Source organism: Mus musculus, chromosome 10 (assembly GCF_000001635.26).
Source record: "Mus musculus strain C57BL/6J chromosome 10, GRCm38.p6 C57BL/6J".
Classification (NCBI taxonomy): Eukaryota; Metazoa; Chordata; class Mammalia; order Rodentia; family Muridae; genus Mus; species Mus musculus.
Genome location: NC_000076.6, coordinates 80,246,988 through 80,261,161, shown reverse-complemented (window position 1 = coordinate 80,261,161; position 14,174 = coordinate 80,246,988). Strand labels below are relative to the sequence as shown.

Here is a 14,174-nt window from a genome sequence, read left to right as displayed (position 1 = left end):
CCCCTCCCAGAGCAAGGGCCAACCCTCTTCTAATGACTGGACCCACCCTAGCCCAGAAAAGCCCCGCCCCAGCGAGTAGGCCCCGCCCACACGGCTCAGCCACGGAGTTCTTTAGGGCGCATAGGCCCCGCCCCCGCCTCAGGCTCCCACCCACTTGAGTGCAAGGCTAATCTCTGTGCAGAGGCACCGCCCCACTCCGCCTCCACCGGCCCCGCGGCTCCGCAGCCCTGCGCTCCCGGCCTGGTTTGCACAGCCTCACCATGAGCTCTTCTGCAGCTAGCCCGCTCTTCGCGCCCGGCGAGGACTGCGGCCCCGCGTGGCGCGCGGCCCCCGCGGCCTATGACGCGTCTGACACGCACCTGCAAATCCTGGGCAAGCCAGTGATGGAGCGTTGGGAGACCCCCTATATGCATGCGCTAGCGGCGGCTGCTGCCTCCAGAGGTACTCTGCCAGAGGAAACTGAGGCTGCAGCTTAAAAGAGCAGGAGCTCCCATGCATGTTGCAAGTCTCAGTTTCCTTGCCTGAGGCACTGAGCTGCCTTGGGGCTACCTTGGTCGGGAAGGGAAGGGTATTTGCAAAAAGTGGACGCAGGAAAGAGGTCCCGGCTCCGAACTGGAACTTCCTCTCCCAGGGAAGATTTCTACTTCCCGGGGCTGGGTCTTCGGACCACAGTCGAGTGGAACTTAATAGAAAGAGCGAGAAAGAGCAGAGGGGCGTGAGGCTTGTGCTTGTCGGGAACCTCCGAGTCTCCAGGGGCTGTTGCTAAGAATAGCTTGGGAAAACTGAGCAGAGAGGCAGCTGTCCCGGTGCTGTGGCCCTGAACTTCTGTACAAGGGGTGGTGTCTGAGGCACCCCAGCTTCAAACAGGGCAGATGGGCAGTGAGTGAGTGGACTTCAAAGTTCACCCAAGGCAAATGAGGACTTGGTATTAGGTGCAGAATGAAACGTGGAGGGGCTGCAGGTGTAGAGCCTCCAAGCCAGGCTTGGCCCTTTCTCACAGATTAGAGCACAAATCGCGTGGGCAGGGGCTCAGAGTCCAGGGATCCCTGGGGCCAGGCCCTGGGCTCCCAGGCTAGCCGCTCTGATTGGCAGCTGGCCCGAGCCCACACTCTGCTGTTACTTTGTTCTGTCCACCCACATGGTCCTGCTGGCTGGCTGGCTGGCTGGCCTTGAGGCAAGTGTGAGCCAGGCCTCACATCTAAGTCCCCCTCCCCCACCCAAACCAGCTGTCATGTTTTGTCCTCCTAGGGGGCCGGGTCTTGGAAGTGGGCTTCGGTATGGCCATTGCAGCCTCCAGGGTGCAACAGGCCCCCATAGAGGAACACTGGATTATTGAGTGCAATGATGGGGTCTTCCAGCGTCTACAAGACTGGGCCCTGCGGCAGCCACATAAGGTACCTTCTGCCGCTGGGGTGCAGACTGGGAGTAACCCTCAGGGCTGGGAGATCATGGGGTCCCATGTGACCCTCAACCTCTTTTGACCCTCTCCTCTCCAAGGTTGTTCCCTTGAAAGGCCTGTGGGAGGAGGTGGCACCTACCCTGCCTGACGGTCACTTTGATGGTGAGGGAACTCTGGGAGCCTGGCAAAGGGGTTGAGCTCTGGGGAACCCGCTAGCGTCTGGGTACTACTTGGCAGCCTGTGCCTGCTTTTACACTACCATACCCTCTTCAGCCTGGTGGAGCTTGCCATCAAAAGGATGACCAAAGTTTGACCCCCAGGATGTACGTGGTGTAAGGAGAGAATGGATGCCTACAAGTTGTCCCCCATCCCAACAAACACACCTCCAATGTGCACTGGGGACACATCCGTGGGAAGGGCAGCTGTATGGGCTGGGTTAGCGTCCAAGGCCATGGGATGGCTCAGATGAGGTTGGGCAAGGCTGTGCCAGCGCTGACTGGTATGTGTTCAAACTGCAGGGATTCTATATGACACGTACCCGCTGTCTGAAGAGGCCTGGCACACTCACCAGTTCAACTTTATTAAGGTAGGACTGCAGGGGGCCAGGGACGGTGGGCCTTGGAAGGTCAGGTGGGCAGGGCATGTGACATTTACAGACCAGCAGCTCTCTTCCCATGGTCCTACCCCTTCCTGTCCACTGGCCTCTCTGCAGAATCATGCCTTCCGCTTGCTGAAGACCGGGGGCGTCCTCACCTACTGCAACCTCACGTCCTGGGGGGAGCTCATGAAGTCCAAATACACAGACATCACCACCATGTTTGAGGTATGCTGCCTGAGAGCAGGTGAGGAAGACCTTACCCCGAAGCTTGGCAGTGGCCTTCCTCAGGCCATGGCATGGGGGAGGCCCTCTGCTCGCTGGCCTAGGGGGCCAGAGCTCTCAAGAGGTCCGGTCAGGGTTGTGATTTTCCATTCTGAAGTCAGGAAGGCCCCCACTAGTCCTAGCCTCTGGTGGCTCCTCAGTGCTCTGTACAGCCCTGCTCACTGTACTCTACCTGTGGGGCTGTGCCTGTCTTGGGGACAGATGCCCTCCAGTACCAGGGCAAGCAGGACAGCTTTCCCACCAGCCCATGAGGCAGCTTTCATCACATAAGACTCTTTTCTTGAGAGGCCTACAGCGGGCCTGTGCAAGGATGCTGGTCTGAGACACAGCAGAGCTTATCAGGAAATTGTTGCCTGCACCAGAATTCACTCACACCCAGGTCCTGTCCCACATCATCTGGGGTGACCTGTGACCCCGCCCTACAGGAGACGCAGGTGCCTGCACTGCAGGAAGCTGGCTTCCTGAAAGAAAACATCTGCACAGAGGTGATGGCACTGGTGCCCCCAGCCGACTGCCGCTACTATGCCTTCCCTCAGATGATCACACCCCTGGTCACCAAGCACTGAGCAGCCGGCCCAGGTCTACAAGGAGCCTGTGTCCTCCTCAGTACCTTTGTGGCTGGATTGTGGGCTCCAGCCTCTCCACTGTCCCTCAGTGTGACATCCTAACCTCTGCCTGGCACTGCCATCTTCCCAGAGCTCAGGAGTAAAATAAATGCTAACAAGAAGACTAGTGGGTTGGTTGGCAGTGAGCCAAAGGTGAGGGACCACATCTGGCTTAGAACTGCCTCTGCCTCAGAAGATGTGGTGCTCGGTGCCCCCTGCCCCACCCAGACATGACCAATCCACCATTGTCTGTTTTCAACAGGGGGCCCAGGATGAGACTGTGGGGTCTCACCAAGGCCAGGGTAGAGGAGAGCCTCCACAGGCCTCAGCCTAGCCCAGTACACAACAAGCAATGTGGCTCTCACAGTGCAGCCCTACTGTGCAAATCCCTGGTACCAAATCTGCTGCCTGGGTCCACACTGCACCCACCTCTGCCTCACTCCTGTTGGCCTGTGTCCTATGCCAGCTCTTCTTCACTTCGGGCTGCTGTCCTGTGGCCAGCCAGCACCTGGACACCTCTGCTCACACCCTGCCCTCTTCCCTAGTCTCTTCCCCAGCATGAAGGCCAGGGTTGGCATTCAAGGCAGGGAGCAGACTGTTCCCTTGGCCTGGAGAGTCTCCACCTTAACTGGGTCTTGTCTTAAAAGCTGCCCTTGGAGCCAGGCGTGGCAGCGCACGCCTTTAATCCTAGCACTCGGGAGGCAGAGGCAGGCGGATTTCTGAGTTCGAGGCCAGCCTGGTCTACAAAGTGAGTTCCAGGACAGCCAGAGCTATACAGAGAAACCCTGTCTCTAAAAACCAAAAAGAAAAAAAAAAAAAAAAAAAAAAAGGAAAAAAACTGCCTTGGAGTGGGCTATGGTATAACCCCTGTAATCCCAGCCTTTGGGAGGCAGACAGGCTGATCTCTGGGGTTCCAGGATAGCCAGGGCTACACAGAGAAACCCTGTCTCCAGACAAAAAGCTCCTCCTGCCTAGGCAGGCTCACCCACCCATCCCACGTCCTGGGTGTGCTGGTTCCCTGACCCATTCCTGTCACAGTGTGTCCTTTGAGAGCCACAGAATGGAAATCTGCAGGACACGAAGGCCTGACATACTCTGCAAGAGGGCATCATGCTGAGCATGCTGGATATCCTCCTCCCACCCCCTGCTCCTTCTCCTCTTCCTCCTCCTTCCCACCCCCTGCTGCTGCTGTTGCTCCTCCTCCTCCTCCTCCCCGAGTTGATAGCTCCTAAAGGGCAGCAGACCAGAGATGTGTCTTCCGCTTGAGAGGAGACCTACTGCCTTCCCTTGCTCAGAAGTAGGCAGTGACTGGTCTGAGCTATACAGTGGGCAGAGGCCACAAGGCTCAGATGTGAGACACTGAGACTGAAACGGGCCACCAGCCTACACTGCCCACAACTGGCCCTCAAGAGCCAGGAGTGATCACAGAGGGTGCAGGACCTGGCACCTGCCAGCTGGGCCACAGTCCACACAGAACACACAACTGGATCAGGATGGGTTTATTCACAAGGGATTCTGGGATTATCGTGCTCAGCCTGGCAGCTCTACCTGCGGTACCAGATCTTCAGCTTCTGTTCACGCTTGATCTTCCGTTGCAGCTGCAAGATGCCATAAAGGAGTGCTTCGGCCGTGGGCGGGCAGCCTGGGGACACAAACGGTTGAGACCCCACCATCTGCCTCTACCAGCCCACATGGAGGACTCTTAGGGTACCCTGGGGTTGGCTTCAAAGGGACAAGGGTCCTTGCTGTGCCAAGCCTCCTAACACCCACTCCATCCCTGAGCTGTCCATGGCTCCACAGGGAAAAGGGCCAGGTTGTGACTCTGGTGACCAGCTTGGTCCTTAGGAATAGTCACAAAAACTGAACCATTTGGTCAGGGACATGGGCTTGAGCCAAGGGCAGGGAGGCAGCTTGAGAGTCCATGTCTCAGGATGCTAGAAGCCCCTGGACTGCAGCCAGAAACCCCGCCCTCCCTATTCATCTGGCCCTGCTCCCCAGCAGTCTGCTGACTGAGAGCCCTGCAGGGGGCAGTGGCCAGTGACCACACAGGGAAGACAGACAGGGAACTGCTAAAAGACCCTGCAGCTCAGCTAAGCTGAGGCCCACCCAGGGCTACAGAGGAAAGCTAGCACACCCAGCACTCCTGGGGAGGGTGGGATGAAGGACAAGGCATGGACACAGGAGACATCAAGGTCCCCCTCCCCAGGCTGGCTCAGCAGCTTGGAGACAATGTCTGGAGTGGTAGGGCAGGATGGCTGTCCTCACCTGGCACATAGATGTCCACTGGCACAATGCGGTCACAGCCACGAACAACCGAGTAGGAGTAGTGGTAGTAGCCACCGCCATTGGCACAGCTGGGGAGAGGGTTGTGAGGCAGTTCAGATGCATGGCCACCCAGCCCATGCCACACCCCACACCCTGCCACAGGCTGAGGTAAAGGGGACTTCCAGAACTTTCATGGGACGTGCTGGATGCAAGGAGCCACTGATCAACTCATGGAAAAGTGCATTCAACCAAAGAGTTTCTCATGACCCACAGACGGGTGGACTGTGGGATCTAAGGTGGCCTCCCCAAAGACCTGAAGGTGACAGGAGTGCACCACCAGTTACCAAGCTGGGGATGGAACCCAGCTTGCTAGGTGTGCCTCTGATAACACAACCATTGCCCTCTTTTCCTTCTTCCTTTTTGAGACCAGGCTTAGTTCAAGCTGACCTTGAACTCCGAGATCAGACTGCCTTGGCCTCAGAGTTGGTCACCACACCCAGTTTTGTTTTGTTTTTTAAAGATTGGATTGTCTGGAGCTAGTGTCACAGGCAGTTGTGGGCCCCTGTGTGGGTACCAGGATTTAAAGGGGTCTCCCCTACAGCCTCCACTGCAAGAAAAGACCCAAGCTGTTGGGTCGAGGATGTGCGCATTCGCCTGGCAGGCACAGGAACCCAGGGACTCAGGCTCCATGCATGCATTTACTATAGGATGAACAAGTTACTGCAGCTGAAGAGAAAGACTGAGGAGAGGGAGAGGAGAGCACGGAGGAGGAGCCTTGGGCTGCCTGGAGCTTTTCCTGTCTACAGAGCAGAGCTGGGAGGAAGGTGCCAGCTGGGGGTGGGCCCTGCACCCCTAGGCGTCTGAGCACACACTCACCTCCCCATGGACACCACATAGCGGGGTTCGGGCATCTGGTCGTACACCTACAAGACACACAGGTCAGATAACTGCAGGTGGCAAGGCAGTAGAAGGGGCCAAGGGGCCCAGATGTACCTTTCGGAGCGCGGGGGCCATCTTGTTGGTAAGCGTGCCAGCTACAATCATCACATCAGCCTGGCGCGGACTGGCACGGAACACCACACCGAAGCGGTCCATGTCATAGCGCGGCGCAGCCATGTGCATCATCTCCACGGCACAGCACGCCAGGCCGAAGGTCATAGGCCACAGGGAGCTCTGGCAGAACACAGACAGTCAGCCCTGTGCAGGCATTGTCTCTCCACCTCGTGGGCACAGTGACACTGAGTGCTTGGCAGGCACCTGATGCCAGAGGTTGCCCTAGGCCTAGGACTCTAGGTAGCACCCAGGCCTAGCTGCTGCTCTGGCCATCATGAATAACCCCTCTTGATGTCCTTGGATTGGCTCAACTGTCCCTCAGGAATCTCCTGGGACTGACTTGCCTCCCTCAATGTTCTCTGTCCACGGGTGCTTACGCTCCTCATGGATGCACCTATGTCTGGTCTCCGCAGTGGGCACCTTGTCCTAGCAGCTTCAGGCTCCAGTAGGGTACCCACCAGAGCCTTAGGCACTGCCCAGGAGACTAAGGCAGGTCCAGGGGCATGCCTGTCAATGGACAATTGTCAGACAGGGGTTGTCACATCCAGGCACGGGAACCAGGCACAGCTGCCCAGCAACTGTGTCCTAGACATGAGCACGCATTGAGAGGGACAACTGAGGACAGGCATGGAGAGGATGCCATCCCTGTGCTTTGCAGAGGGCTTGCAGCTCACCAGCCTCTGCCATGAGAGGAGCTTAAAGACGGCAGAGTGGCTGCTTTCAGCTCAGCTCAGCAGGCAGGCAGAGCTCTGTAAATCTTCTGATTTACACAGGAAGTTCCAAGGCAAACAAATTCAATGCAAAACAATAAGTAAATAAAAGGCCCTTTTTATCAGTTGTTGAGCTGGCTCAAGGAGTAAAGGCACTTGCCACCAAGCCTGACGACCTGAGTCAGATCCTGGAACCCATGTGTTGGAAAGAGGGAGCCGAATCCTCGAATCCTGCAGGTTATCCCCTGACTTCCATGTCCACATGATGTTGCATAAGCATGCATACGTATGCGCGTGTGTGTATACATACACACACACACACACACACACACACACACACACACACACACACATACACATACACATACACACAATACACTAAACAAATATGTGGACTGCTGAAGCATCCAGGCCACCCTGAGTGGGAGGAAGCCCTGAGAAGGGTGGGTTTGACACGAGGACTTACCCGGCGTGCCCAGTTGATGAGGTCATCCAGCTTGGTCACCACATACTCAGCCCGGCTTCGGGGAAGATGAGAGAGCTTGGGGACCACGGCTCCAGCTCCAGCCTTGGACACAGCAGACTGTGTGCTAAGGGCAGAGCAGGTGAGCACAGGGGACAGTTAGCCAGGTGTCCCCAGGGTCCCTGACCTGGGACCCATGGGGAGGGATAGACAGGGTCCCAGGACAGAACCACATCATCCCTGAGGTCCACAAGGCCTACACTAGGCCTGATCAACAGAGAAAGGAGAAGCAGCCACACTAGGGAGGTAAGACTTGAGGGGCCAGGGCCACATGTTGGGGTGGAGTGCAGGCAACAATCAAGAATCAAAGCCCTATGGGAGGAGTCAGTGGTTAAGAGCACAGACTGCTCTTCCAAAGGTCCTGGGTTCAAATCCCAGCAACCACATGGTGTCTCACAGCCATCTGTATGAGATCTGACTCCCTCTTCTGGTGTGTCTGGAGACAGTTACAGCGTACTTACATATAATAAATAGATAAATCTTTAAAACACAAAACAAAACAAAGATTAAAAAAAAAGACTCAAAGCCCTAGAAGATAGCATGCAGACCCTTCTCAGAGCATGGATTACCTGCTCAGGCTCGGGCTTGGGCTCGGGCTCGGGCCCTCAGTGGCTACACTCTGATGAACTCTGCGCAGCTGGACCTGTGCTGTGCTGGAGATGCAAACAGGGGCGATGCTGAGAGGCCGCCAGGACACAGTCAGCAGTTCCTTCTCACCACCACCATCCCCACATAGCACAGGTGGCCTCCCTGCCCACCCCTGGCCCCCTGCTCATCTCCAGGCTGCCCTGCCCTTTCATAGGGACAATGCTGCTACTGTCCTTGGTGACAACTCTGACATAAGTAGAGCCTCTTTGCTTCTAAAAACTACCGACTGGTCAAAAGGTTGACAAATGTCCTAGCAAAGATGGTATTGAGATGCTGTGCTTTAAGCCCAGGAGACAGCTGGTAGCTCCCCTGGGCTGGTGACCTTCACAGCCCTGTCACAAGGCAGCCAGCCTGTGGAGGTCCAGCTGGCAGGCTCACAGAACACCTTGTTGGGACAGGCAGTGCATTTCCTACGAGGGCCCCAAGCTTGTGGACAATACTATTCTGCCTTGGCCACTGCCTTCCCAGACAATCCCTGCATACCATGTGAGGACACCTGGACGTACCACTAACCCCCCACTAAACCGAACATTCTCTTCACTAGCCACTGCTGGGGGACCCTCCCAGCTCCAAGCCCTGCAGCTTCATGCTGTTCACTGACACCCAGCTAGATCTAGCCTTGTGACAGACAGGCGACACACTCACCGCAGACCCAGGATCCGTACAGAGAGCAGGCCAGGAGCTAGAGAGAGAAACACAGAACCCTGAGCCTAACAGTTTAGTCCCCAGGAGGGGTCCAGGTTCTAGTCCCAATCCTACCCTGGAGGGCTCCAACACACTCTCCCTCTTACCTAACTTCCCTTGTAAGTCACCTTTCCCTCTATCTCCCATGTCTCACTTCTCTACCCCAGGACCCAAGTCAGCTGCTTCTGAACAGCCTGTTCTACATTTGCACATAGCAGGCCCTTCCCACATGGCAGGACTCAACCAAGGGGACTTTTTAAAAGGAAGAGAGACATGGCAGGCAGCTTTGAGCCAGGATGGAGCCATGCCCTCACTGCTTATGTATTGGAATCTTTATCTGAGCACCTTGGAATGCAACTGTATGTATGAGCATGTTGCCCCAGCATCTCAGAACGGAATGTCATTGTATGCATAAGCCTTTCCAGAGGCAAAAAAAAAAGCTACAATGAGGTCACTAAGATGTGCCCAGACATAGCAGGATGGATATTCTTTGTAAGGGCGGGTGTGGGTCAGGTCTGAAGATGTACAACTGTCATCCTAGCACTTTGGAGACAGAGGCAGGGGTCTGCATGTCCTAGAACAGCCTGGCTTACATGGGAACAGACTCTAGAAAATCCCAAACAGCATTTAAAAACACAAAAACAAACAAAACCAACCACGGGTAGGATATAAAGATGACTAGGATAGCCTCATGAGGATAGAGGGGGTCATATCTGTGAGCTCACGAAACCCCAGCCCTGTGACACTCTGATCTTGGACTCCAAGTTCAAGGAATACAAGATAAATTTCTGTCATCTGGGACCAAGCTTGGGGGTGCACACCTTGAATCCCATCACTCAGGATGCAGAGGAAGGTGGAGGGAGCTCTGTGAGTTCGAGCTAGCCTGGTCTACATACCAAGTTCCAGTCAGCTAGAATTACATAGCAAGATCCTGTCTTGGAGGAAGAAAGTGGGAGGGGGTCTCATCTGGGACTGCCCCTCCATGACAGAAAGGTGGGACTGGGAGAGAGACACCCACCATGACATGGGGATTATCCTGCCTCCCACACTCGGGGCTGGGCTGACGGTGGCTTTCCACACTCCTTCTTCTGCCTCAGCCCTCCTCACTGACTTCAGCCTTGCTCAGGGCTACTGCTTCCCAAGGTCACGACTGCTTAGACCAAAGACAGACTACTGCAGACTCTAGACTTTCTGACTGAGTGGCACACACCAGGCCTGATCTTCCCCATCTAAAAACTTAAGGCTTTGGATAAACTTTCAGCAAAGTAAATGCCCTACTAAGTGGCTGGAGGTGCCAGCAGCAGGTGTTTGTTTTAACTGGCATAGGGTCTCTTTGTGTTGCCTAAGCTGCTTCTGAACTCTGACCTCAGGAGAGCCTTCTGAGCAGCTAGGACTGCATGAAGCACAAGTCTGGCTCAGACCAGATTTCTGTGCTGTCATGCTGGGAATGAAATGTGGGGCCCTGAACACATTCAGTGAATGTTTTAACACTGGACCACATCTCCAGGCCTCCTCCTCTTCCTGCCTTTTAAAATGGTATTACTATGTATCCATGGCCGGCCTGGAACTCCCAGAAATCTTAGTGCCCTTCTTTTGAAGCAGGGATCCAGTATAGCCCAGGCTAGGCTCATCCTGCCTCAGCGTCCCAAGGGATGGGATCACAGCTGTACAGTACAATGCCTTACAGCAAACATCCTCCTTGTTGTCTCTAAGGTGTTAGTTTCTCCTTCAAATAGGACCACAGTAAGGTCTATTAACTGTCACCAGCAAGATCACAGCTGAGCCTGAGTGAATTCAGGCGCCAGCAGTCAACACCACGAATCACCAAGCCCTCCACTCTTCAAGGGGGCTACATCACAGCTGGGCTGGGTACAGTGGTGGGGTCTGTAACCCCAGCAATGAGAGACTGTAGCAGGAACATGAGTTTGATATGACTCTAGGCCACACAGGAAGACCCTATCTTTAAAAGAAAAAATAATGTTGGGTATAGTAGTAAGTCTGTCATCCTAGTATTTGGGGTCAGAGCCTGGAGGATCAGGAGTTCAAAGTCAGCCTCTTATACATGAGATCCTGTCTCCAAAGCAGGCATTTGGGGCTGGAGTTGTGTTGGCAGAGTCCCTGCCTGGCATGCACCAAGCTCTTAGTTCCATCCCTGGTGCTGTATAAATGGGCTTGACTGTGCACACCTGCCATCCCAGCATTAGCAGTGAAGGCATTCGGATGAAGCCTTCAAGATCACCCACAGTATAGAGTTTGAGCTAGGACCCATCAGACACTGTCTCAAAGCAACAACAAAACACAGAAGGAGTTAGACCCGACTTCCTGAGTTCTCCCACTCCTTATGTTAACACTGCAACCTGCTAGGCGATGGGAGGTTCCACTTAGCAACTGTCGCTCACGTCTACCAAACTGCACAGGTGTTTAATCCCTGTACATAAAGAGAAAGACACCAAAGCTTTGGCAGGGAAACTAAGACATCTGCTCTAGAGGCCCTTGCTAGCTGTCCAGGTTGGGGATGAGATGGAAAGAGCCACCGGGTGGGTGGCCTAAGTGTCCTGGGCCTCTCCCCTGTCCCACTCTGTGCTTCGGGGACATCAGCCGGGTTTCTGCAGTCAGCTTCCTGAGGTTGGAAGATACACAGGCCTCAGCGTTCCCGACTATAATCAGGGACGATAGCAGGAGGCCTGCAACTTGCTATGTAGACCATGCAGAACTGTGTAACGTGAATTCAAACATGCTTCGGCCTAATGCTAGACACCGACATTACCGAGGGCTGGGATCTGACCTATAGGTCTCTACGGTCCCAACGCCTCTCAACACTAGGCTTGGGCTCCAAGGTCCCCGCAGCGCCAGCTCGGAGCCCAGGACTACGCCACTCTCCCGACCGCAAGGGCTTCACTCACCCGCCAGCGCCGCCATCTTGGCCTCGGCCTTCAGACAACCTCTGCGGTCCGTCCTCCAAAGAGTTCCGGTTCTAGTCCAACGCCCAAATAGACACCAGCGGAAACCCGCACCACAAGCCGAGTGGTTCTGACCCGCTTTATACCTGTGGTCGCGTCCGCGCAGAGTGCGCCACGGTCGTCCTGTGACAAACAGGAAACAGCGACAAAATAAAGAACTTCCACTTTATTCAGTATTAGGGAATGAAAAAGTCGCTGTGGTCGTCCCTGGGTGGGCTCGAACCACCAACCTTTCGGTTAACAGCCGAACGCGCTAACCGATTGCGCCACAGAGACGACATTAGTCAGCTGCTTATAGTATAACCCTACAAGGTTTGACAGACAAATTGTGAAGTGCGCTTGCGCGCTAAAGCAATGGCACGGGGCGGAGGGAGGGTGTTACCGACAAACAGCGCGTCGCCGAAATAGCTCAGTTGGGAGAGCGTTAGACTGAAGATCTAAAGGTCCCTGGTTCGATCCCGGGTTTCGGCAAGTGTTTTTAACTCATTGATGAACCTGTCTTCCGTTTTTGAGATTTTTGATTCGTTTTGAACCACAGTCTTGAATTAGTCCAATCCAATGTTGAACTTTTACGTTCTATTTACATATTAGCAATCAGTCCTGCATTCTTCCAATTAATAGGTCTAAAGCCATTACTGACTATGAAATGTAAAAGTATCGGGGTGAATTGTTTACACACCTGTCAGACTAGCACCCCAGAGAAGCAGGAGGATGTGTACGAGGACAAGTTCTTCCTCTCAAAAAGCCAAAATTATTATTGTTGTTGGTAATGATGTTGTTAAGTAACTTTTTTTTTTTTTTCTTTTTTGGTTTTTCGAGACAGGGTTTCTCTGTATAGTCCTGGCTGTCCTGGAACTCACTCTGTAAACCAGGCTGGCCTTGAACTCAGAAATTCACCTGCCTCTGCCTCCCAAAGGTAACATTTTTTTAAAATGGCTCAGCAGAGCATTGGTTCCTCTTTCAAAAGAATGGGAATTCAATTCCCAGCATCCCATAACCTTCTAAAACTCCAATTCATGGGTCTCTGATGGCTCTTTTGATCTCTCCAGGCACCAGGCATGCATGCAGTCAAAACACCCACACATAAAATAATAAAGTAAAATGAATAAATGTAGGTGGTTAGTGAGCACTCTCTCCTATCACGCAGAAGACCCTGGTTCCACCTCGGCACCACATAAACAAGGCATGTGTGGCGTGCCTGTCATTCCAGCCCTGGGGAGGTTGAGGCAGGAGAGTTAGGAGTCCTTGGCTAGACAGCAAACTCAAGGCCAACCATGATAATGAGAATGATAAAGGTCTGAACTGGTTCAGTGGATAAAAGCAGTTGACTGCTGCTAGACCTGAGTTAGATCTCTAGATCCCACAAGGTGGCAGGAGAGAACTGGAGTCCGAAAGTTGTCCCAGGCATGGGTACCAATGGCTCATGCTGCACATTTGCATGAGCACACACACTCGCAGACACACACACACATGAGCACGCACACACACATTATCCCTGCCTCTTATTTCCAGAGCGCTTGGCTTGGCATTAAGGGATGGGAGGTGGCTGTCATTTGGTAGAAAGTCAGTAACGCCTGGGCAGGAGTCTCATTTTCCCCATTTGTAAACTGAATAGAATCATATACATGTAGCACTCTCTTCCACTAATTTCCACTTGTTCAGTGATTTATTTATTTTGGGGTGTGTGTGTGTGTGTGTGTGTGTGTTTTACAAGGCTGGGTATGGCTGGAGAGAACTATGGACTAGAGAAAAATAAACTTTTAGGTTTTTGTTTGTTCGTTTGCTCAATTTTGAGTCAGAGCTTCACTTTTTAACCCAGACTGGCCTCTGGCTTCAACCCTACCCTGCCCATCTAGAATTTTAGATTTACAGAAAACATAAAAAGTTGGTTCAGAGACAGCCGAAGTAGGCCACAGCCAGCTGAGCCATACTAGATATTAAATATTTCGTGTGTATGTGTGAGATCTACCGGTGCTAGAGCTCACCATTGTACATACGAGTCAGGTGTTCTGGGACTGAAACATCTCCCAACCACTGCCCTTCAGCGTGAAGGCAGCTTGTGTGCTGCTAGGATGCAGTGACCCACTTACCAGGGCTCCCCTAGGCTGGGCTTCCCCCACTTTCCCCTGCTGTCCTCACAGTGCCAGCTCTGCAAAGGTGTTGGAAACTCAACAGCTACAGTCCTGTGTGGACTGCAATCTGAGGGGGGTTTGATGAGGTCATGGGGTTCCCAGAATGGCATTAGTAGATGCTGTGTAAGAGGAAGAGCTGAGTATGGTGGCGAGCACCTGGAATTCTGACATTTGAAAGGCTGAAGCAAGCAGATCTGCATGAATTTGAAGCCTGCCTGGTCTTCATAGATCCGGACAGCCAAAGCTGCATATAGAGACCTTGTCTCAAGACAGAGGCAAAGAGACACACTGACTAAAGTAGGGTCCCTGTGGAGT

At 53.7% G+C, this 14,174-nt stretch overlaps 2 protein-coding genes and 2 non-coding genes across 9 annotated transcripts; 2 read left to right on the top strand and 2 right to left on the bottom strand.

Moving 5' to 3' along the window:
• Positions 1-136: 136 nt before the first annotated feature.
• Gamt (guanidinoacetate methyltransferase) lies at positions 137-3,011 on the top strand. 3 transcript variants are annotated; one of them, XM_006513222.4, is made up of 6 exons: positions 137-441; positions 1,249-1,394; positions 1,498-1,561; positions 1,918-1,985; positions 2,064-2,222; positions 2,659-2,706. In XM_006513222.4, exons 1-6 carry the CDS (start codon positions 261-263, stop codon positions 2,689-2,691), a joined length of 651 nt encoding a protein of 216 aa, XP_006513285.1. In that variant the 5' UTR covers positions 137-260; the 3' UTR covers positions 2,692-2,706. The 3 variants fall into 3 exon arrangements, with proteins under 3 accessions (XP_006513285.1, NP_034385.1, NP_001334048.1); NM_010255.4 differs by having other exon boundaries at positions 150-441; positions 2,112-2,222; positions 2,705-3,011; NM_001347119.1 differs by having other exon boundaries at positions 150-441; positions 2,705-3,011.
• A 1,356-nt stretch (positions 3,012-4,367) lies between these two features.
• On the bottom strand, positions 4,368-12,057 carry Ndufs7 (NADH:ubiquinone oxidoreductase core subunit S7). Of its 4 annotated transcripts, XM_030245344.1 has the most exons (9): positions 11,958-12,021; positions 11,671-11,850; positions 8,729-8,765; positions 8,005-8,088; positions 7,379-7,502; positions 6,143-6,322; positions 6,026-6,072; positions 5,150-5,238; positions 4,369-4,526 (listed from the first exon to the last, which is right to left on the bottom strand). In XM_030245344.1, exons 2-9 carry the CDS (start codon positions 11,684-11,686, stop codon positions 4,429-4,431), a joined length of 675 nt encoding a protein of 224 aa, XP_030101204.1. In that variant the 5' UTR covers positions 11,687-11,850; positions 11,958-12,021; the 3' UTR covers positions 4,369-4,428. The 4 variants fall into 4 exon arrangements, with proteins under 4 accessions (NP_083548.1, NP_001351623.1, XP_030101204.1 ...); NM_029272.4 differs by lacking the exon at positions 11,958-12,021 and having other exon boundaries at positions 4,368-4,526; positions 11,671-11,713; NM_001364694.1 differs by lacking the exon at positions 11,958-12,021 and having other exon boundaries at positions 4,368-4,482; positions 11,671-11,713.
• On the bottom strand, positions 11,930-12,003 carry n-TNgtt7. The gene has a single exon. It is a non-coding gene; the product is annotated as a tRNA-Asn (tRNA).
• A 68-nt stretch (positions 12,058-12,125) lies between the features above and the next one.
• Positions 12,126-12,198, top strand: n-TFgaa3. Its single transcript has one exon. It is a non-coding gene; the product is annotated as a tRNA-Phe (tRNA).
• The last annotated feature ends 1,976 nt before the right edge of the window (positions 12,199-14,174 follow it).